Source organism: Eucyclogobius newberryi, unplaced genomic scaffold (assembly GCF_026437365.1).
Source record: "Eucyclogobius newberryi isolate DKJ021-1_F unplaced genomic scaffold, fEucNew1.0.hap1 SCAF_11, whole genome shotgun sequence".
Lineage (NCBI taxonomy): Eukaryota > Metazoa > Chordata > Actinopteri > Gobiiformes > Gobiidae > Eucyclogobius > Eucyclogobius newberryi.
The window spans coordinates 35,635,302-35,658,722 of record NW_027315735.1 but is presented as its reverse complement, the minus strand read 5'-3'; the positions used below and the strand labels follow the sequence as shown (position 1 = coordinate 35,658,722).

Genomic DNA, 23,421 nt, shown 5'->3' with positions numbered 1-23,421 from the left:
AAAAACGACCATAAGCATGCTGTTAAGCATAAACAGGAAAACATTTAAATCTAATTTTCAAACCCTACAGAGCTTTTTCTTTTTTTTAATTTATCGTTATATTTTTTATGTATAATTTATTTACAAAGGGAAAACCAAACTCCTTTTCATTGGTACAAATACAAATAAAGGTGAGTTTATTTGCACGGTTCAATTCAAAGTGCTTCACTAACCTGAAAAACTGCATTAAAATCACAATAAAATAATGATTAATGCAAATAAAACATCCAATAAAACAAAGAATTAAATTAACAAATGCCTGAAAAGACTCGTATAACAAAACAAATAATTAAATGAACAAATGCCAAAAAGACTCTAATGAATGCTGGTTCTGTGGCTTTGAATTAATTCAACTAGATGAAATCGTTTGATTTAAAAAGTCTTTGTTTGGTTCCATTCTTTGTATTTCAGCCTCATGTCGACTGAAAATGTAAAAGAAACATAAATATGTTTGTTTGTTCAGTAAACGTGTTAAACAGACAAAACCGTATCGAGAGCTCTATAATTAAACTCTCATCTTCTTGTTAGCCTCCACGTCGCACTCTTCCTCCTGCTTTTATTCATCTCCTCCACGTTTGAGTTTGTTTTCCATCTCGGGCTCGTCCCGGCGTCGTTCATCACAGCAAACACATGACGGCGACTCGTTTATATCGATTAACCCGTAAGCAAAGGGTAGCCACGCCCCTCAGACGCCGCCGCACCTTTGTGTCGCGGCCCATCAATACACCCACCTTTTGTGCAGGTCAGGAGGCCCGCTGAGGGGACGAGGAGCGACGCGCGCGACCCAGCCCACCCAGCGCCGCCCGGAGCGCCCCGGGCCGCGGCCCGGAGCGGAGTGCCGACATGAGGCTGGCCAAACGCTGGTGAGTGGGATTATCCGCCTGAGACGCCACGTTTGAGAGTTTTTGTGTGTCTTTGTGCAGGAGGCTGCTGCTTCTTCCCTGTGCGCTCCTGTGTTTGTTGTTGTTGTTGTTGTGGTTGTTGTTGTTGTTGTTGTTGCTGCGTGGTCAGAGTGTGTCGGGCCTCACACCCCGCCGTGTGTGTCTTTGTGCAGGAGGCTGCTGCTTCCCTGTGCGCTCCTGAGTTTGGTGGCGTTGCTGTTTGCTTCTCTGCCGCTGCTGTTGGACCCCCGACCCCCTCGGCCCCTGGAGTGGCACGTGGACCCCGCACACAGACAGGTGACCACATGTCCTGCATCAAATCTCACTTTAATTAGATTCTGTAATCGTTTAGGAGGTGGTGCGCAAAATATTTACAACCAAAAAGTGTGCTAGCTATTTATAGATGTATGCATTTACCTTACTTTACTTACTTACTTATTTACTTACTTACTTACCACACTTATTTACTTACTTACCCAGGGTTCAGAATAAGCGGTATCGCAAAATGCGACGCAATTTCTCTCAAATGCGACGCATTCGTCAGAAAAAAGTGCTTTTGTTTCGCAGCTTTTGTGATACAAAAATGTGTGTTTAATTGTATCACCAAAGCGCCTAAAAGTACTGATCACTGTCAATCGATCGTCTATAACGGCATGACACATGTAGGACACTGTGTGGACATGACACATGTAGGACGCTGTGTGGACATGACACATGTAGGACGCTGTGTGGACATGACACATGTAGGACACTGTGTGGACATGACACATGTAGGACGCTGTGTGGACATGAAGGACGCTGTGTGGACATGACACATGTAGGACGCTGTGTGGACATGACACATGTAGGACGCTGTGTGGACATGACACATGTAGGACACTGTGTGGACATGACACATGTAGGACGCTGTAGGACACTGTGGACATGACACATGTAGGACGCTGTGTGGACATGACACATGTAGGACGCTGTGTGGACATGACACATGTAGGACACTGTGTGGACATGACACATGTAGGACGCTGTAGGACACTGTGTGGACATGACACATGTAGGACGCTGTGTGGACATGACGCATGTAGGACACTGTGTGGACATGACACATGTAGGACGCTGTGTGGACATGACACATGTAGGACACTGTGTGGACATGACACACGTAGGACGCTGTGTGGACATGACACATGTAGGACGCTGTGTGGACATGACACATGTAGGACGCTGTGTGGACATGACACATGTATGACGCTGTAGGACACTGTGTGGACATGACACATGTAGGACGCTGTGTGGACATGAAGGACGCTGTGTGGACATGACACATGTAGGACGCTGTGTGGACATGACACATGTAGGACACTGTGTGGACATGACACATGTAGGACGCTGTAGGACACTGTGGACATGACACATGTAGGACGCTGTGTGGACATGACACATGTAGGACGCTGTGTGGACATGACACATGTAGGACACTGTGTGGACATGACACATGTAGGACGCTGTAGGACACTGTGTGGACATGACACATGTAGGACGCTGTGTGGACATGACACATGTAGGACGCTGTGTGGACATGACACATGTAGGACACTGTGTGGACATGACACATGTAGGACGCTGTGTGGACATGACACATGTAGGACGCTGTGTGGACATGACACATGTAGGACACTGTGTGGACATGACACACGTAGGACGCTGTGTGGACATGACACATGTAGGACGCTGTGTGGACATGACACATGTAGGACGCTGTGTGGACATGACACATGTATGACGCTGTAGGACACTGTGTGGACATGACACATGTAGGACGCTGTGTGGACATGAAGGACGCTGTGTGGACATGACACATGTAGGACGCTGTGTGGACATGACACATGTAGGACACTGTGTGGACATGACACATGTAGGACGCTGTGTGGACATGACACATGTAGGACGCTGTGTGGACATGACACATGTAGGACGCTGTGTGGACATGACACATGTAGGACGCTGTGTGGACATGACACATGTATGACGCTGTAGGACACTGTGTGGACATGACACATGTAGGACGCTGTGTGGACATGAAGGACGCTGTGTGGACATGACACATGTAGGACGCTGTGTGGACATGACACATGTAGGACACTGTGTGGACATGACACATGTAGGACGCTGTGTGGACATGACACATGTAGGACGCTGTGTGGATATAACACATGTAGGACGCTGTAGGACACTGTGTGGACATGACACATGTAGGACGCTGTGTGGACATGACACATGTAGGACGCTGTGTGGACATGACACATGTAGGACGCCGTGTGGACATGACACATGTAGGACACTGTGTGGACATGACACATGTAGGACGCTGTGTGGACATGACACATGTAGGACGCCGTGTGGACATGACACATGTAGGACACTGTGTGGACATGACACATGTAGGACGCTGTGTGGACATGACACATGTAGGACGCTGTGTGGACATGACACATGTAGGACACTGTGTGGACATGACACACGTAGGACGCTGTGTGGACATGACACATGTAGGACGCTGTGTGGACATGACACATGTAGGACGCTGTGTGGACATGACACATGTAGGACGCTGTGTGGACATGACACATGTAGGACGCTGTGTGGACATGACACATGTAGGACGCTGTGTGGACATGACACATGTAGGACGCTGTGTGGACATGACACATGTAGGACGCCGTGTGGACATGACACATGTAGGACGCCGTGTGGACATGACACATGTAGGACACTGTGTGGACATGACACATGTAGGACGCTGTGTGGACATGACACATGTAGGACGCTGTGTGGACATGACACATGTAGGACGCCGTGTGGACATGACACATGTAGGACACTGTGTGGACATGACACATGTAGGACGCTGTGTGGACATGACACATGTAGGACACTGTGTGGACATGACACATGTAGGACGCTGTGTGGACATAACACATGTAGGACACTGTGCCACGTGCGGTAAAGTTAGCGTCATATTCAGATTCAGACTTCCGAGGTCAATAACTCCTAAACACAAAAGTCTTTGCAGATCATTCACATGTCAAAATATTCATAGTTACACTGCCAAGTGACGACAACCTCGTTTTTAAAAATCAGATACGTATTTTGGGCGCAGCGAATTACACGGATCCAAATGTGCAGCCGGAGCAGAGACGAGAGTACTTAGGGACCGTCATCAAATGTGTAGTCGGAGCCGAGACGAAGTACTTAGAGACCGTCATCAAATAGCAAAACGAAAAATGGTAAAGTTTTATTGCTGGAATAAATAAATAGAGTGGTACAATTTGAATAACACAATAAATACACCACGATGGACACCAGTTTCCATCAGAATCTTAACACATAATTTTGTGAGTGTAAAGAGAATTAATATGTAAATGAGACTCCTGCAAATAGTCGTCTGATTGATGATGATGATATGGAAGAAAGTTGTAAATAAGTTAATCTAACTTGGTGTTAATTAATTTGTTCAACAACTAATTTTATTTGCAAGTTTTCTGGGTTTAAAAAAAGTGTTCATTTGTTTGGAGGTTTTTTTTTAAATATAATGTTTACAAACACATTTGAAATAAATAATCTTGTTACATCAATGGAAAATATTGATTGTTAGTCACTTTCGTGTTTTGCTATGCAATTATCAAATTGCTATACAAATTTGAAAAAATTAACGGATTGTTTAGCAGCTGCTGTATAAGTGAAAATCCTTAATCAGAGCCCTGCTACCGTACTTACTTACTTATTTACTTACTTACTTATTTACTTACGTACTTATTTACTTACTTACTTATTTACTTACTTACTTATTTACTTACTTACCATACTTACTTACTTATTTAATTACTTACTTACTTATTTACTTACTTACTTACCATACTTACCGTAATTACTTATTTACTTACTTATTTAATTACTTACTTACTTATTTACTTACTTATTTAATTACTTACTTACTTATTTATTTACTTACTTATTTACTTACTTACCATACTTACCGTACTTACTTATTTACTTACTTATTTACTTACTTACTTATTTAATTACTTACTTACTTATTTATTTACTTACTTATTTACTTACTTACCATACTTACCGTACTTACTTATTTACTTACTTATTTAATTACTTACTTACTTATTTACTTACGTATTTACTTACTTACTTATTTACTTACTTACTTAGGTACTTACTTATTTACTTACGTATTTACTTACTTACCGTACTTACTTACTTACGTATTTACTTACTTACTTATTTACTTACGTATTTACTTACTTACCGTACTTACTTAGGTATTTACCTACCTTAAGTACTCTTTGAAGTACACAGTATTAAATGATGACAAATACATTTATTATACAGTTTCACAGGTTTAAAAGTTTTTTTTTTTTTTACTTATTGCAAAAATAATCTGACTTGCCGGCTAAAATAATGGTAACACTTTATAATAACTACACGTATTCCTAGTAAATCATGAACAAATACTTAATTCAGGCAGAGTTAAACTAATCCTCTAATCCTAACCTTAACCTTAATTAAGTAGTTACTAAATCCTAAATCATGCTTAATAAACCATATGCTCATTATGAACAGGGTCTTTGCTCATGCTTAGTTAAGGCACATTAAGGTGTAGTTATCATATTATAAGTGGTATTAGAACAATCGTTAGTCGCACTGACATAGTATGAGCTGCAGATGGCGACGTAAATACAGATAAAGTGTCTTTGTGTCTCCTCAGCTGGTCCACGCCCACGTCCGGAGCGTTCTGGGCGGAGCCTGTCGTCGACGTCGCACGCGGCAGGATTTGCTGGCGCTTCTCCCTGACGCCAGCAAAAACACGCGGCCTTTACTTTGGCGGGACGACCCTCTGCCCGAGGAGCTCTTCCTGTACCCGCCCCCGTTCGGATTCAAGGGGCTCCGAGGCCGCGTCGCGGACCTGCTGCGCCTGGTAAATGTCCCCGGGAGTGTCCGCTGCGGGCCCCGCTCTCGCGCCGTCGCCGTGGTTACTGCTGCGTTTGTTTTTACCCGACGTTCGTGACGGCGACGGTGTGTAAAGCAGCACGTCACGAAGCAGCTCTGGGTCACGGCGCGCTGACGAACGGACCACGTCTTGTTATCGTTTCTCTTTCTTTCTATCTTTCCTTTCTATCCTTTCTTTCTTTCCTTCTTTCTGTTCTATCCTTTCCTTCCTTCTTTCTTTCTTTCCTTCTTTCCTTTCTATCCTTTCCTTTTTTCTTTCTTTCCTTCTTTCTGTTCTATCTTTTCCTTTTTTCTTTCTTTCCTTCTTTCTGTTCTATCTTTTCCTTCTTTCTTCCTTTCTTTCCTTCTTTCCTTTCAATCCTTCCTTTCTATCCTTGTTTGTTTATATATATATATATATATATATATATATATATATATAATCTCAGCACAGAAGGCACTCGCTGCTCGGAGTCGTTCCTTTCATATTTCAGCTCTTGTCGTTGACCTTCTGCTCCGCTGTCGTCCGCTCGTTTCCGCGGCAACAGATGTCATCGCTCCTTTTTCCCGGTGTCTCGTTTTCCCATTTAAACGAGAAAGACTGCGAGATAAACGACCTGGACCTGAAAAAGTAGCTGCGCGTGTCTCTTTGCTTCAGGTTTAGCTGTTTGAAACAGTAGGGTTTGTAGTTCTTTTCTGCAGTGATGAAAAACACTCTGCGGTTCAGAGCTGAAGTAGATCAGTTTCTGCTTCTCCTTAGACGTTTCCTCTGCTCGATTACCCACGATTTGACCCTTCTTGTTTCCTCCATGACCGCGGGATTCGTCTTTCCCACGCGGCCGTTTCAGAAATGCGTTGGTCGTTGGGGTTTGAACTTGGTTTGAGCCGTCCCCCGGCCGTAAGACCTTCTCGTTTGTCGTTTCTCGCAGTTGCCGGAGTCGAGCTCTCGGGCGTCGCCGGGGGAGTGCTCTCGCTGCGTCGTCGTGGGAAACGGAGGGATCCTCAGAGGCCTGGAGCTCGGGCCGCTCATCGACCAGTTCGACACCGTCATCAGGTCAAACGCGCTCGCTGAACTTCATGTGGAGACGGTGGTAGAAGTAGTGGTAGAAGTAATAGAAGTAGTAGAAGTTTGTACAGTGAGATAATAATCGAATGTACTGTAAAAGTATGAAGTGATTTTCATCGATAATACACTTTTTGTCGATCTTTTCTACCCATAATCCTTCATTCATCATATTTAAACCTTTTATGTGCGGTTAGTCCTATCGTTAGTGACACTCGCTGATGAGGGAGTCTTATTTTGAAATTAAAACTGAGATTCTGTCGTCTTTAATCGTCATTTTACTGTTTTTATAGGTTTAAATGGCAATAATTATGAGTATAAATGTTAAGAAGTCAAAATAGAACACAAAACATGTTATTGATCCATAGAAAGGGAAAATGTTTAATTGTCACGACCAGTCGACGAGGCGTCACTGCGTGGCTTTGTCTCCCTCTACAGGCCGTCAGTGGCATTACATTTTACAATTATTATTTATTATATTTGATCTATTAAGGGGAATATCCAGATTTTTGTTTGTTGAATATAAAATAATTTTAGTAAATCTTCAAACTGAAACCAGGATAAAGGTTTAGTCCTGATTTAGTCCTGATTTAGTCCTAGCTTAGTCCTGGTTTAGTCCTGGTTTAATCCTGCTTTAGTCCTGGTTTAGTCTTGATTTAGTCCTGATTTAGTCCTGGCTTAGTCCTGGTTTAGCCTTGACTTAGTCCTGGCTTAGTCCTGGCTTAGTCCTGGCTTAATCCTGGTTTAGTCCTGGCTTAGTCCTGGTTTAGACCTGGTTTAGTCCTGGTTCAATCCTGGTTCAGTCCTGGTTTAGTCATGGTTTAGTCCTACTTTAGCCCTGGTTTAGTTCTTCTTCAGCCCTGGTTTAGTCCTGGTTTAGCCCTTTTGTTTGTTCAATATATAATAATTTCAGTAAATCTCCAGACTGAAATGATAAAGTAATGATATTCTGTAATGAAAGTATAAATTAATATAAACAATCAAATATGTCCAATGTGGTTGTTCTGATGACAAATTGGGCGATTCTGTTGTTGTCGATCACCATAGCGACTGATCGATGAGTCGTCTCTGCGCAGGCTAAACAGCGGTCCTCTGGACGATTTCGTCCTGGACGTGGGGAACAGGACCGGCGTGCGCCTCAGTTACCCCGAGAGCACGCCGTCGCCGTGGGCCGACTCAGACCCCAGCACCGTCTTCGTGGCCGTGGTCTTCAAAGGCGTGGACCTGAGCTGGATCTCGGCCATGATCCAGAAGGTCGCCGTGGTGAGTCCATGCCGCTTCCTCCACGATGTGCCACAGATCAGAGCAAATGTACATGTAGCGAGTCAATGAGACGCAAACGAAGCAAAGACCTGGTTTAGTCCTGGTTTAGTCTTTATTTAGTCCTGGTTTAATCCTGGTTTAGTCCTGGTTTAGTCTTGATCGTCCTGGCTTAGTCCTGGTTTAGCCCTGTTTTAGTCCTGGTTTAGCCCTGGTCTAGTCCTGGTTTAGTCCTGGTTTAGCCCTGGTTTAGCCCTGTTTTAGCCCTGTTTTAGTCCTGGTTTAGCCCTGGTTTAGACCTGGTTTAGTCCTAGTTTAGTCCTGGTTTAGTCCTGGTTTAGCCCTGGTTTAGCCCTGTTTTAGCCCTGTTTTAGTCCTGGTTTAGCCCTGGTTTAGACCTGGTTTAGTCCTAGTTTAGTCCTGGTTTAGTCCTGGTTTAGTCCTGGTTTAGTCTTGATTTAGTCCTGGTTTAGTCCTGGTTTAATCCTGGTTTAGTCCTTGTTTAGTCTTGATCGTCCTGGCTTAGTCCTGGTTTAGCCCTGGTTTAGCCCTGTTTTAGCCCTGTTTTAGCCCTGTTTTAGTCCTGGTTTAGCCCTGGTTTAGACCTGGTTTAGTCCTGGTTTAGCCCTGGTTTAGACCTGGTTTAGCCCTGGTCTAGTCCTGGTCTAGTCCTGGTTTAGCCCTGGTTTAGCCCTGTTTTAGCCCTGTTTTAGTCCTGGTTTACCCCTGGTTTAGACCTGGTTTAGTCCTGGTTTAGTCCTGGTTTAGCCCTGGTTTAGACCTGGTTTAGACCTGGTTTAGCCCTGGTTTAGCCCTGGTCTAGTCCTGGTCTAGTCCTGGTTTAGTCCTGGTTTAGCCCTGTTTTAGTCCTGGTTTAGCCCTGGTTTAGCCCTGGAATAGTCCTAGTTTAGACCTGGTTTAGACCTGGTTTAGCCCTGGTTTAGCCTTAGTTTTGTCCTGGTTTAGCCCTGGTTTAGCCCTGGTTTAGCCCTGGTTTAGACCTGGTTTAGCCCTGGTTTAGTCCTGGTTTAGTCCTGGTTTAGACCTGGTTTAGTCCTGGTTTAGTCCTGGTTTAGTCCTGGTTTAGTCCTGGTTTTGTGCTGGTTTAGCCCTGGTTTAGTCCTGGTTTAGACCTGGTTTAGCCCTGCTTTAGCCCTGGTTTAGTCCTGGTTTAGTCCTGGTTTAGTCCTGGTTTAGTCCTGGTTTAGTCCTGGTTTAGACCTGGTTTAGACCTGGTTTAGTCCTGCTTTAGTCCTGGTTTAGTCCTGGTTTAGTCCTGCTTTAGCCCTGGTTTAGCCCTGGTTTAGTCCTGGTTTAGACCTGGTTTAGCCCTGTTTTAGTCCTGGTTTAGCCCTGGTTTAGACCTGGTTTAGTCCTAGTTTAGTCCTGGTTTAGTCCTGGTTTAGCCCTGGTTTAGCCCTGTTTTAGCCCTGTTTTAGTCCTGGTTTAGCCCTGGTTTAGACCTGGTTTAGTCCTAGTTTAGTCCTGGTTTAGTCCTGGTTTAGTCCTGGTTTAGTCTTGATTTAGTCCTGGTTTAGTCCTGGTTTAATCCTGGTTTAGTCCTTGTTTAGTCTTGATCGTCCTGGCTTAGTCCTGGTTTAGACCTGGTTTAGTCCTGGTTTAGTCCTGGTTTAGCCCTGGTTTAGACCTGGTTTAGACCTGGTTTAGCCCTGGTTTAGCCCTGGTCTAGTCCTGGTCTAGTCCTGGTTTAGTCCTGGTTTAGCCCTGTTTTAGTCCTGGTTTAGCCCTGGTTTAGCCCTGGAATAGTCCTAGTTTAGACCTGGTTTAGACCTGGTTTAGCCCTGGTTTAGCCTTAGTTTTGTCCTGGTTTAGCCCTGGTTTAGCCCTGGTTTAGCCCTGGTTTAGACCTGGTTTAGCCCTGGTTTAGTCCTGGTTTAGTCCTGGTTTAGACCTGGTTTAGTCCTGGTTTAGTCCTGGTTTAGTCCTGGTTTTGTGCTGGTTTAGCCCTGGTTTAGTCCTGGTTTAGCCCTGGTTTAGACCTGGTTTAGTCCTGGTTTAGCCCTGGTTTAGACCTGGTTTAGCCCTGGTCTAGTCCTGGTCTAGTCCTGGTTTAGCCCTGGTTTAGCCCTGTTTTAGCCCTGTTTTAGTCCTGGTTTACCCCTGGTTTAGACCTGGTTTAGTCCTGGTTTAGTCCTGGTTTAGCCCTGGTTTAGACCTGGTTTAGACCTGGTTTAGCCCTGGTTTAGCCCTGGTCTAGTCCTGGTCTAGTCCTGGTTTAGTCCTGGTTTAGCCCTGTTTTAGTCCTGGTTTAGCCCTGGTTTAGCCCTGGAATAGTCCTAGTTTAGACCTGGTTTAGACCTGGTTTAGCCCTGGTTTAGCCTTAGTTTTGTCCTGGTTTAGCCCTGGTTTAGCCCTGGTTTAGCCCTGGTTTAGACCTGGTTTAGCCCTGGTTTAGTCCTGGTTTAGTCCTGGTTTAGACCTGGTTTAGTCCTGGTTTAGTCCTGGTTTAGTCCTGGTTTAGTCCTGGTTTTGTGCTGGTTTAGCCCTGGTTTAGTCCTGGTTTAGACCTGGTTTAGCCCTGCTTTAGTCCTGGTTTAGTCCTGGTTTAGTCCTGGTTTAGACCTGGTTTAGACCTGGTTTAGTCCTGCTTTAGTCCTGGTTTAGTCCTGGTTTAGTCCTGCTTTAGCCCTGGTTTAGCCCTGGTTTAGTCCTGGTTTAGACCTGGTTTAGACCTGGTTTAGCCCTGGTTTAGCCCTGGTTTAGACCTGGTTTAGACCTGGTTTAGTCCTGGTTTTGTGCTGGTTTAGCCCTGGTTTAGTCCTGGTTTAGACCTGGTTTAGCCCTGCTTTAGCCCTGGTTTAGTCCTGGTTTAGTCCTGGTTTAGTCCTGGTTTAGACCTGGTTTAGACCTGGTTTAGTCCTGCTTTAGTCCTGGTTTAGTCCTGGTTTAGTCCTGCTTTAGCCCTGGTTTAGCCCTGGTTTAGTCCTGGTTTAGACCTGGTTTAGCCCTGGTTTAGCCCTGGTTTAGTCCTGGTTTAGACCTGGTTTAGACCTGGTTTAGTCCTGGTTTTGTGCTGGTTTAGTCCTGGTTTAGTCCTGGCTTAGACCTGGTTTAGCCCTGGTTTAGTCCTGGTTTTGTGCTGGTTTAGTCCTGGTTTAGTCCTGGCTTAGACCTGGTTTAGCCCTGGTGTAAATCATGCTCTGAAAAGATGATTCTAGCGTCTAACCCTGTTGTTGTCGTTGTTGTCGTCGTTGTCGTTTGTTGCAGCCTCTTTGGGATCGTCTGTTCTTTTGGCAGAAGGTTCCGGCTCACGTCGCGATCGAGTCCGGCAGATTCAGACTCTTGAATCCGGACGTGATCCGTGAGACCGCCCTGGAGCTGCTGAAGTACCCGCCCCCGAGACCTCGGCTCTGGGGCTGGGACCCGGTAAGACCACGCCCCCGAACCACGCCCCCGAACCACGCCTCCAGAACTGTTTAGTCCTGGTTTAGTCCTGGTTTAGACTAAACCTAGACTAAAGCAGGACTAAACCAGGTCTAAACCAGGACAAAACTAAGGCTAAACCAGGGCTAAACCAGGACTAAACCAGGACTAAACCAGGGCTAAACCAGGACTAAACCAGGGCTAAACCAGGACTAAACCAGGACTAAACCAGGGCTAAACCAGGACTAAACCAGGGCTAAAGCAGGACTAAACCAGGACTAAACCAGGACTAAACCAGGACTAAACCAGGACTAAAGCAGGACTAAACCAGGGCTAAAGCAGGGCTAAACCAGGACTAAAGCAGGGCTAAACCAGGACTAAACCAGGACTAAACCAGGACCAAAGCAGGACTAAAGCAGGACTAAAGCAGGACTAAAGCAGGACTAAAGCAGGGCTAAAGCAGGACTAAAGCAGGACTAAAGCAGGACTAAACCAGGTCCAAACCAGGACTAAACCAGGACTAAACCAGGACTAAACCAGGACTAAACCAGGACTAAAGCAGGACTAAAGCAGGACTAAACCAGGGCTAAACCAGGACTAAACCAGGACTAAACCAGGACTAAAGCAGGACTAAAGCAGGACTAAAGCAGGACTAAAGCAGGACTAAAGCAGGACTAAACCAGGACTAAACCAGGTCTAAAGCAGGACTAAAGCAGGACTAAACCAGGACTAAACCAGTTCTAAACCAGGGCTAAACCAGGTCTAAACCAGGTCTAAACCAGGACTAAACCAGGACTAAACCAGGACTAAAGCAGGTCTAAAGCAGGTCTAAAGCAGGTCTAAAGCAGGTCTAAAGCAGGTCTAAAGCAGGTCTAAAGCATGTCTAAAGCAGGTCTAAACCAGGTCTAAACCAGGACTAAACCAGGTCTAAACCAGGACTAAACCAGGACTAAACCAGGACTAAAGCAGGACTAAAGCAAGGCTAAACCTTTAGACAGATTTCCACTCAAACGCGTGACTTAAATCCAGTTCAAGCTGAAGCTGGTGAATAAACAAAAGTCTCTTTGTGAAGCTGAGACTTTCTTCGTTTTTCTCTGTTTTTCCTCTAAAAACACTCAGTGTTTTTTTCAAATGTCACACGTTTGTTTTATTGTAAAACAGAACAATAACTCAGAAGAAACAAAGCAGATGAAACACTCGAGTCATGATTTACTCTCTCCAATTTGTCACATAAAAGTCACTTTGCACAAGTTCAGAGAAAATGTGCAGTAAATATTGAGCCCAAAAATACTGTTCTTGCTATTTATGATTATGACTTATACTGGACTTATACCACGCTCGTCATGGAGTTCAGACTAAAACAGAGTCACCGTTTCCCTGATCTTCACATTTTGATCTTCATGGGTAGACCTGGTTTAGACCCGCTTTGGACCCGGTTTAGACCTGGTTTAGACCCAGTTCAGACCCAGTTTAGACCTGATTTAGACCCGGTTTAGTCCTGGTTTAGACCTGCTTTAGACCCGGTTTGGTCCTGGTTTAATCCTGGTTTAGACCCAGTTTAGACCTGCTTTAGACCCGGTTTAGACCTGGTTTAGACCCAATTTAGACCCGGTTTAGAGCTGGTTTAGAGCTGGTTTAGGTCCGGTTTAGACCCAATTTAGACCTGGTTTAGACTTGGTTTAGACCTGGTTTAGACCCGGCTGGTTTAGACCTGGTTTAGACCCGGTTTAGACCCAATTTAGACCCAATTTAGACCTGGTTTAGACCTGGCGGCCTGAGAGTGTTTGACTGACATACGGGACATTTGTCGTGCTCATTAATATTCTGACGTCATTTTCATCTTCACATTTTGCTCAGACGGTGACACTTAAAGAAAATGTCCCGTCATGCTTCTTTACCATCTTCCCTCCCTCTCTCTCCCGCAGAACGTGCCGACTCTGGGCGTCACGGCGATCACCCTGGCCAGCCTCCTCTGCGACCAGGTGAGCGTGGCGGGCTTCGGCTACGCCCTGTCCCAGCAGGGGGCGCCGTTGCACTACTACGACAACCTGGCCATGGACTCCATCCTCCGGGAGACGATGCACGACGTCGGGCGGGAGACGGAGCTGCTGCGGCGCCTGGTGAGAGCCGGCACCATCGCCGACCTGACCGGGGGCATCGTGAGCGCCGGGCGGGACACGTAGCGCTCCAGGGGTCACGCCCGGGAGGTTTGGGGTTCGACTCCCGCCTTCGCCGAAAGACATTCCACGACACCTTAAGTTTTACTCTGATTATGTTGTTTTTAATATAATGTTTCACCGTGGTGTTATCCACGTGGGCGCGGCGGGTCTGTGCTCCAGTTTGTATTGGTTTGTTTGGAATAGACCAACGTGACGTCGCCGCGGTAACAGCGAGTACCCGGATATTAATGAACACTGCTCGACCATCAGTTCCCATAGAAAACACGGCATCAAACGAGGCTCAAAACGGATAATTACGACCCAGAATGGACTTATTTGATACAGAAAGTGAGCGATAAACGCTGCTGCTGTGGAACGTGCCGGAGGGATTCTCGCCGCGCCGAGGGACGCGAAAGGGCGTTTAGGGAGAAATGTGAGTTGTGGATACGGGCGTGTGGCAGACCAAAAGAACAGTTTCACGTCAGACTCGGTTTAGACCTGGTTTAGACCTGCTTTAGACCCGGTTTAGACCTGCTTTAGACCCGGTTTAGACCTGCTTTAGACCCGGTTTAGACCTCGTTTAGACCCGGTTTAGACCTCGTTTAGACCCGGTTTAGACCTGCTTTAGACCCGGTTTAGACCTGCTTTAGACCCGGTTTAGACCTGCTTTAGACCCGGTTTAGACCTGCTTTAGACCTGCTTTAGACCCGGTTTAGACCTGCTTTAGACCCGGTTTAGACCTGCTTTAGACCCGGTTTAGACCTGCTTTAGACCCGGTTTAGACCTGCTTTAGACCCGGTTTAGACCTCGTTTAGACCCGGTTTAGACCTCGTTTAGACCCGGTTTAGACCTGCTTTAGACCCGGTTTAGACCTGCTTTAGACCCGGTTTAGACCTGCTTTAGACCCGGTTTAGACCTGCTTTAGACCCGGTTTAGACCTCGTTTAGACCCGGTTTAGACCTGCTTTAGACCCGGTTTAGACCTGCTTTAGACCCGGTTTAGACCTGCTTTAGACCCGGTTTAGACCTGCTTTAGACCCGGTTTAGACCTGCTTTAGACCCGGTTTAGACCTGCTTTAGACCCGGTTTAGACCTGCTTTAGACCCGGTTTAGACCTGCTTTAGACCCGCACTGGAGCGGTCTATGTCGAGGCACAGTCTGTCACGGTTTCACTCATGCTATTTCTTCATTTTAGTTGCAATTTCTTAAGAAAACTAAACATAAACCACAGCACAGAACACGATCAGGACAAAGAAACCACGAAACCAAGAAAAGAGGAGTTCCACCGGGTCCAGAGCGGGTCAAATGTTTGCACAAATTAACTCAAATCGAGCTGAAAATGTGTCTGAGAATCCTCCAGTCAGCAGAAGGATAAAAGCCTAATTTAGACCTCAAATCCTGCCGTTGTAGACTCTGTTTGATCTGATATTCTGATACGTAAAACCACTACTACTGCGTAAAACCACTGTTTCAAACCTCTAATGTGAGTTTTACACTTTTGATTATTACAAAAACTAGGAAAACTTGGCAAGATTGTTGTGTGCGTGAAATCTGTTATAATTATTTTCAATATTCTTGAGTAGTTACAATGTTTGTTTTTTTAAATAAACTTTTTTTTATTTTATTTTTTACACATTACACGTCTTTTCATGCATTTTGATCATGTTTGTATTCGAATCACAAGCATCATTTTCAGTTTTAACCACGCGAGAAACCCACGCTATCGCCGACGCTATCGCCGACGCTATCGCCGACGCTATCGCCGACGCTATCGCCGACGCTATCGCCGACGCTATCGCCGACGCTATCGCCGACGCTAACACAAATCCTTTAGTGTCCACTGTTTATTTTAACAGCATTTCAAACAGACTTAAGCTGCAGACAATGCTACCGTCGCACAAAACCATGAAATATATTGTCGTATCATTCGTTTGACGGTGTCGTTTAAGGTGCAAATGAACTACTGACTGTTTTAACGGTAAACGTGACAAAAATGTGAAAACTCATCTCCAGAACGCGAGCTGTGAAGGCGACGTTTTTTTGTGGTTTTCTGTTCTTGATGTGAACCAAAAAAAGAGCCTATGCAATGTAGTTTCAACATTGTAAAATGAAAAAAAAGTGACGTATTTATTTGTCTTTATTTTAAATCAAACTTTTAAAAAATTGAGCCGGAGCCTTGTTGTTTGGAGCCGGCTCCGATCGTCTTTATTCACTCACGATAAACGACAAACACGCAATAAACGAGTTATTTTAAAGGTACCATATCATGCTTTTTTCCCTTTTTGTAGTCTATCCTAAGTGTATATTTGATAATATTGATAATAATAAGGGTTGTGCAACACCCATAACATAAAAGTTATGAAATATCACCCATAACTTGGACCCCCTCACCAACCCGGATTTGATATTCGCCCCCACCCTTGCGAAGAGCAATCTGGCTCCCCCGCCCAACCCTGACGTAGTCTCAGCGAGAGCATGTGTCCCCCGCCCAACCCTGACGTAGTCTCAGCGAGAGCATGTGTCCCCCGCCCAACCCTGACGTAGTCTCAGCGAGAGCATGTGTCCCCCGCCCAACCCTGACGTAGTCTCAGCGAGAGCATGTGTCCCCCGCCCAACCCTGACGTAGTCTCAGCGAGAGCATGTGTCCCCCGCCCAACCCTGACGTAGTCTCAGCGAGAGCATGTGTCCCCCGCCCAACCCGTGACGTAGTCTCAGCGAGAGCATGTGTCCCCCGCCCAACCCTGACGTAGTCTCAGCGAGAGTATGTGTCCCCCGCCCACCCCGTGACGTAGTCTCAGCGAGAGCATGTGTCCCCCGCCCACCCCGTGACGTAGTCTCAGCGAGAGCATGTGTCCCCCGCCCAACCCGTGACGTAGTCTCAGCGAGAGCATGTGTCCCCCGCCCAACCCGTGACGTAGTCTCAGCGAGAGCATGTGTCCCCCGCCCAACCCTGACGTAGTCTCAGCGAGAGCATGTGTCCCTCGCCCACCTGTGACGTAGTCTCAGCGAGAGCATGTGTCCCCCGCCCAACCCTGACGTAGTCTCAGCGAGAGCATGTGTCCCCCGCCCACCCCGTGACGTAGTCTCAGCGAGAGCATGTGTCCCCCGCCCACCTGTGACGTAGTCTCAGCGAGAGCATGTGTCCCCCGCCCACCCGTGACGTAGTCTCAGCGAGAGCATGTGTCCCCCGCCCACCTGTGACGTAGTCTCAGCGAGAGCATGTGTCCCCCGCCCACCCGTGACGTAGTCTCAGCGAGAGCGTGTGTCCCCCGCCCACCTGTGACGTAGTCTCAGCGAGAGCATGTGTCCCCCGCCCACCTGTGACGTAGTCTCAGCGAGAGCATGTGTCCCCCGCCCACCTGTGACGTAGTCTCAGCGAGAGCATGTGTCCCCCGCCCACCTGTGACGTAGTCTCAGCGAGAGCATGTGTCCCCCGCCCACCTGTGACGTAGTCTCAGCGAGAGCATGTGTCCCCCGCCCACCTGTGACGTAGTCTCAGCGAGAGCATGTGTCCCCCGCCCACCTGTGACGTAGTCTCAGCGAGAGCGTGTGTCCCCGCCCACCCCGTGACGTAGTCTCAGCGAGAGCGTGTGTCCCCGCCTAACCCGTGACGTAGTCTCAGCGAGAGCGTGTGTCCCCCGCCCACCTGTGACGTAGTCTCAGCGAGAGCATGTGTCCCCGCCCACCCCGTGACGTAGTCTCAGCGAGAGCATGTGTCCCCGCCCACCCCGTGACGTAGTCTCAGCGAGAGCGTGTGTCCCCCGCCCAACCCTGACGTAGTCTCAGCGAGAGCATGTGTCCCCCGCCCAACCCTGACGTAGTCTCAGCGAGAGCATGTGTCCCCCGCCCAACCCGTGACGTAGTCTCAGCGAGAGCATGTGTCCCCCGCCCAACCCTGACGTAGTCTCAGCGAGAGCATGTGTCCCTCGCCCACCTGTGACGTAGTCTCAGCGAGAGCATGTGTCCCCCGCCCAACCCTGACGTAGTCTCAGCGAGAGCATGTGTCCCCCGCCCACCCCGTGACGTAGTCTCAGCGAGAGCATGTGTCCCCCGCCCACCTGTGACGTAGTCTCAGCGAGAGCATGTGTCCCCTGCCCACCTGTGACGTAGTCTCAGCAAGAGCATGTGTCCCCCGCCCACCTGTGACGTAGTCTCAGCGAGAGCATGTGTCCCCCGCCCACCTGTGACGTAGTCTCAGCGAGAGCATGTGTCCCCCGCCCACCCGTGACGTAGTCTCAGCGAGAGCATGTGTCCCCCGCCCACCTGTGACGTAGTCTCAGCGAGAGCATGTGTCCCCCGCCCACCCGTGACGTAGTCTCAGCGAGAGCGTGTGTCCCCCGCCCACCTGTGACGTAGTCTCAGCGAGAGCATGTGTCCCCCGCCCACCTGTGACGTAGTCTCAGCGAGAGCATGTGTCCCCCGCCCACCTGTGACGTAGTCTCAGCGAGAGCATGTGTCCCCCGCCCACCTGTGACGTAGTCTCAGCGAGAGCATGTGTCCCCCGCCCACCTGTGACGTAGTCTCAGCGAGAGCATGTGTCCCCCGCCCACCTGTGACGTAGTCTCAGCGAGAGCATGTGTCCCCCGCCCACCTGTGACGTAGTCTCAGCGAGAGCGTGTGTCCCCGCCCACCCCGTGACGTAGTCTCAGCGAGAGCGTGTGTCCCCGCCTAACCCGTGACGTAGTCTCAGCGAGAGCGTGTGTCCCCCGCCCACCTGTGACGTAGTCTCAGCGAGAGCATGTGTCCCCGCCCACCCCGTGACGTAGTCTCAGCGAGAGCATGTGTCCCCGCCCACCCCGTGACGTAGTCTCAGCGAGAGCGTGTGTCCCCCGCCCAACCCTGACGTAGTCTCAGCGAGAGCATGTGTCCCCCGCCCAACCCTGACGTAGTCTCAGCGAGAGCATGTGTCCCCCGCCCACCTGTGACGTAGTCTCAGCGAGAGCGTGTGTCCCCGCCCACCCCGTGACGTATAGTCTCAGCGAGAGCATGTGTCCCCGCCTAACCCGTGACGTAGTCTCAGCGAGAGCGTGTGTCCCCCGCCCACCTGTGACGTAGTCTCAGCGAGAGCATGTGTCCCCGCCCACCCCGTGACGTAGTCTCAGCGTGGAGACGGTGTATGTACAGCTCTTGCGCTCCATCGTCTTTGCCAGCACTCAAATGTAACTTTGTTGTAAGTTCCACAACACAAGTCCGAAGATTCCCATCGCAGCAGGTTCTCTCCTGTGCAACATGAAACTAACCGCGGTGGCTCCTCCGCATTCACGCGGAGCAACAGAGAGGAGGAAAGGAGAGGAGGAAAGGAGAGGAGGGAATGGTGACGCAGGTCCGTGATTATGACGCGCCGCTGTGAGTAGCCTCCGTCAATTTGCAGATCCGAGGAAAGGAAATGGTCAGTTCTCGCTAAAAACTGCGGGAATCATTCAAAAAACCACGTTGGGCTCATATGAGGCACAAATAGCACTGTAAGAAGGTTAAAAGCTCTGAAAAGTCGATTTTGCATGATATGGGACCTGTAAACGAGGTTTTTGTTATGCAGATTATTCAAAGGCAGCAATACAATATTTCTAATGTATCTTCTGTGAATTATTGTTTTATACTTGCATTTTACCCGTCACACGCCTTCATCACCTGTGTTCGGTTAAAGGTGCAGTCCGGAAGTCATTTCGATGTGTTCTTCAGCAATAAAAACGGGATAAACACGAGCAGCTGGATGGGTTAGAGGTCTGTCGCCATGGAGACGAGATGCACTTTCGTTTTGGCTCTTGTGTGTGGAAATGCCATGAATGCCATGTTGTTTTTCAATAAACACATAACACTAAAGATCCCGAAGTGTCAAATTATTCACATTAAGACTCTTTAATTAGCATTTAAACCGTTAAATTAACAACATTTTGAATAAAAGAAAAAAAAGATCTAATATACTACTAAAATTGCATTAAAAAAGCAACCAGGCCCAGTCTTGTGTACTTTTTGCTTTTGCTAAATGTTGGCAACAGTACTTGTTTTACTCGTGTAACTGTACTTTTACTTTACAGTACATATATTTTCTTCTAGGCTGTTTATCTTATGTTAACAAAGTATTAAATGGCCCTTTGTTAACATTGTGGTTGCTAGGTAACAGTTTTGCGCATATCAGTAATTTATACATGACCAACCAGAAAGTAAAATTATAAACTTCACCTAAAGGCAAACAAAAACTAGGAAACCTTAGCAAGATTGTTGTGTGCTTGAAATCTCTGTTATAATTATTTTCAATATTCTTGAGTAGTTAAGTTTTTTTTTTAAATAAACTTGGATTTTTTTATTTTATTTTTTACACATTACACGTCTTTTATTATTTTTATTATTTTTGTTTTTATCATTTCTCATATTTTTTGTATATGTATATATATATATATATATATATATATATAATTTTTTATTTTTATTATCTCCCGAATTATTATTTTTTATATATTTTTTTTAATAATTTCTTGAACGATTGCGCATTTTTTAATTTGAAGTGACGTTCTCGTACGTGGGTGACTTCCGCCGCCTGCCGGAAGTGTCGTGTGTGCTCCTTTGAGGCGCGTGGTGGGAACAGAAGCCGCTACAAACAGGTGCGAAAAGTTTAAATGCCGCTTTTTTTGCACGATTTTCTGCTTTGTCCTCCACCAGATCTTTACTTTAGTCAACTTCCTGTCTTAAAACTGCACATTCAGCGCAATAACTCAGTTTGTACAACGTGTATCGGGCTAAACTGTCAAAACCGGTTTTTGACAGAAATTCACACTGATTTGAAGCGTGAATCTAGGAAATAATCATGTTTTTACTATATTTTATGAACTGTAATTCATACTATTCGCTTTGCAAGCCTCCAGATGTGAATAACCCTCTGAAAGGCGCTCTTTGTTGTTTGACCTTCTTGTGTTGAAGCCTCATAAACTAGATAACGCTTCTTGTCGGCGCATTTGTCGCTTGGAAACAACTTCATCGCGCAACTTTAGCATTTATTTGTCCACATTTCCGTTATTTTTGGCATTTTGTGATCGTCTCAGTCACTTGTAGTTAAAAAGAGCATTTTAAAGGTCGGTTTGACCTGGAAACGTGACACAAATGTGCCAATAGTTCTGCTGCTTTGTCAATATAACGTGATTTCATTTAGCTGTTAGCATTATATAGCATCATATAGCATTGCATTGACTTCTTAGTTTCATGCTGCTTTTTTACCACTATTTTCACTTAATTTCAGTTTTCTCATCTAACTTTATTGCTTTGGTATTTTTTAATGTCTTAATTTGATTGCCAATGATCGTTTACATCGCTGTTGCTTGTTTAAAATGTGCATAAATCCAGTTTTAATTATTTTGTGGCGTTTGCGTTGTTTATCGATGCGGTTTGCTATATTTAGTCATCTGCAGGTGGTGAAGTGTTTAAACATGTTGAATGACACGTCAAGGAGACCGTACACACACTGACCAGGTTTTGAGGTGAAAGGTCACTGAGCTCTGATCGGTCACCGCGCTCTGATTGGTCCAGAGCGCTCACCCGTCTCCCCCTGACTCCTCCCCCTCACAGAACATGTGTGTCATGTGTGTTTAGGATGTTCAGGACAAGGAGCCGGGATCAGGAGCCCTAAAACACAGTTACTATAAATGCATTTAGAATTATGCTCATAAATGATAAAAAAAAAAATGTTATCCCAGAAGAGCACATTTTTTAGAATTTCACTTCCTGTTTGTAATTGACATCACAGTAGGAAATTATCCAGAAAACACTGGGGCAAAACTCATCTAATGTCACTTTGACAAATAAAAATATATGAGAGCGACTTTATTTTGTTGAATCAATTTTTAAAGTCAAAAAAGTTGTTTGTGTAAATTCTGCATAAACTCTGATTGGAATGAGTGTCCCTGGTGTGATGTCACTTCCTGTATGAGTGTCCCTGGTGTGTCGGGGTCAGAGAGATGCAGGTATCAGGGTCAGAGAGATCCGGGTATCGGGGTCAGAGATGCGGGTATCGGTCAGAGATGCGGGTATCAGGGTCAGAGATGCGGGTATCGGGGTCAGAGAGATGCGGGTATCGGGGTCAGAGAGATGCGGGTATCAGGGTCAGAGAGATCCGGGTATCGGGGTCAGAGATGCGGGTATCGGTCAGAGATGCGGGTATCGGGGTCAGAGAGATGCGGGTATCGGGGTCAGAGAGATGCAGGTATCGGGGTCAGAGAGATGCGGGTATCGGGGTCAGAGAGATGCGGGTATCGGGGTCAGAGAGATGCGGGTATCGGGGTCAGAGAGATGCGGGTATCGGGGTCAGAGAGATGCGGGTATCGGGGTCAGAGAGATGCGGGTATCGGGGTCAGAGAGATGCGGGTATCGGGGTCAGAGAGATGCGGGTATCCAGGAAACTCTAAATACTGTTGTACAAAATAAGCACCAGAGGCTTGACACGCCCGTGCTCTGGAGAGTGAAGACTAAAGAATGATTGACCAGGAGCTGCACTAATGAAATAAGTTAAAAAGTGATCGAATTACCTCGTCTTCATCTGGACTTTAGAATGGTTTGACTTTCTTAAACTAACATTTACAATAGAACAAGTTTCAAGTGAGAAAAAGCTTCTGTTTTTATTATTTTCAGTTTGTTCCATTGGCAGTCTTACTTTCAGTTGGTCAAAATATACTGAAAATAACATAAATGTTTCTAGCACTTTTTGACAAATCTTATTTCAGATCATTTTCCATTTGAGTAGTGGTTCTCAAACTGTGGCTCCTGCAAGAAAAAGTACATTTATTCTGCATTTTTATTTTCCTCATAAAGCGTTGTGTTTTCAGAAATATTTTTTCTGGTTTTAGACCCGGTTTAGACCTGGTTTAGACCTGGTGCCACTCGCTGTGACAGTTTGAAGCTCTGTGTTGGATGTTTTAGTTTCTTATAATGAGCACGTCCAGTTTGTCTCTGGAACTGAGCCACAAACAGATAAACGAGCCGTTTATGACTCCATTAAACAAAGATCCGCATTATCCTTATCACCACGGCAACGGCAATTATAGTGAGCAAACCAACAGGTGGTTTCAACATGTGACTGAGGAACTGTGAGGAAATGGAACTGTGAGGATGTGGAACTGTGAGGACTGAGGAACCGTGAGGATGTGGAACTGTGAGGATGTGGAACTGTGAGGATGTGGAACTGTGAGGATGTGGAACTGTGAGGATGTGGAACTGTGAGGATGTGGAACTGTGAGGATGTGGAACTGTGAGGATGTGGAACTGTGAGGATGTGGAACTGTGAGGACTGAGGAACCGTGAGGACTGAGGAACCGTGAGGATGTGGAACCGTGAGGATGTGGAACCGTGAGGATGTGGAACCGTGAGGATGTGGAACCGTGAGGATGTGGGACTGTGAGGATGTGGGACTGTGAGGATGTGGGACTGTGAGGATGTGGGACTGTGAGGATGTGGAACTGTGAGGATGTGGAACTGTGAGGATGTGGAACTGTGAGGATGTGGAACTGTGAGGATGTGGAACCGTGAGGATGTGGAACCGTGAGGATGTGGAACCGTGAGGATGTGGAACCGTGAGGATGTGGAACCGTGAGGATGTGGAACCGTGAGGATGTGGAGCCGTGAGGATGTGGAACTGTGAGGATGTGGAACTGTGA

At 46.7% G+C, this 23,421-nt stretch overlaps 1 protein-coding gene across 1 annotated transcript; it reads left to right on the top strand.

Annotated features, from left to right (window-relative positions):
- Positions 1–1,094: 1,094 nt before the first annotated feature.
- On the top strand, positions 1,095–13,823 carry st3gal5 (ST3 beta-galactoside alpha-2,3-sialyltransferase 5; the record flags this gene model as incomplete). The annotated part of the gene is made up of 6 exons (XM_072432594.1): positions 1,095–1,217; positions 5,698–5,907; positions 6,848–6,972; positions 8,058–8,244; positions 11,470–11,628; positions 13,551–13,823. Coding segments are annotated over 6 exons (1,062 nt in total), but the record flags the coding sequence as incomplete, so codon positions are not given.
- Between the last annotated feature and the right edge of the window lie 9,598 nt (positions 13,824–23,421).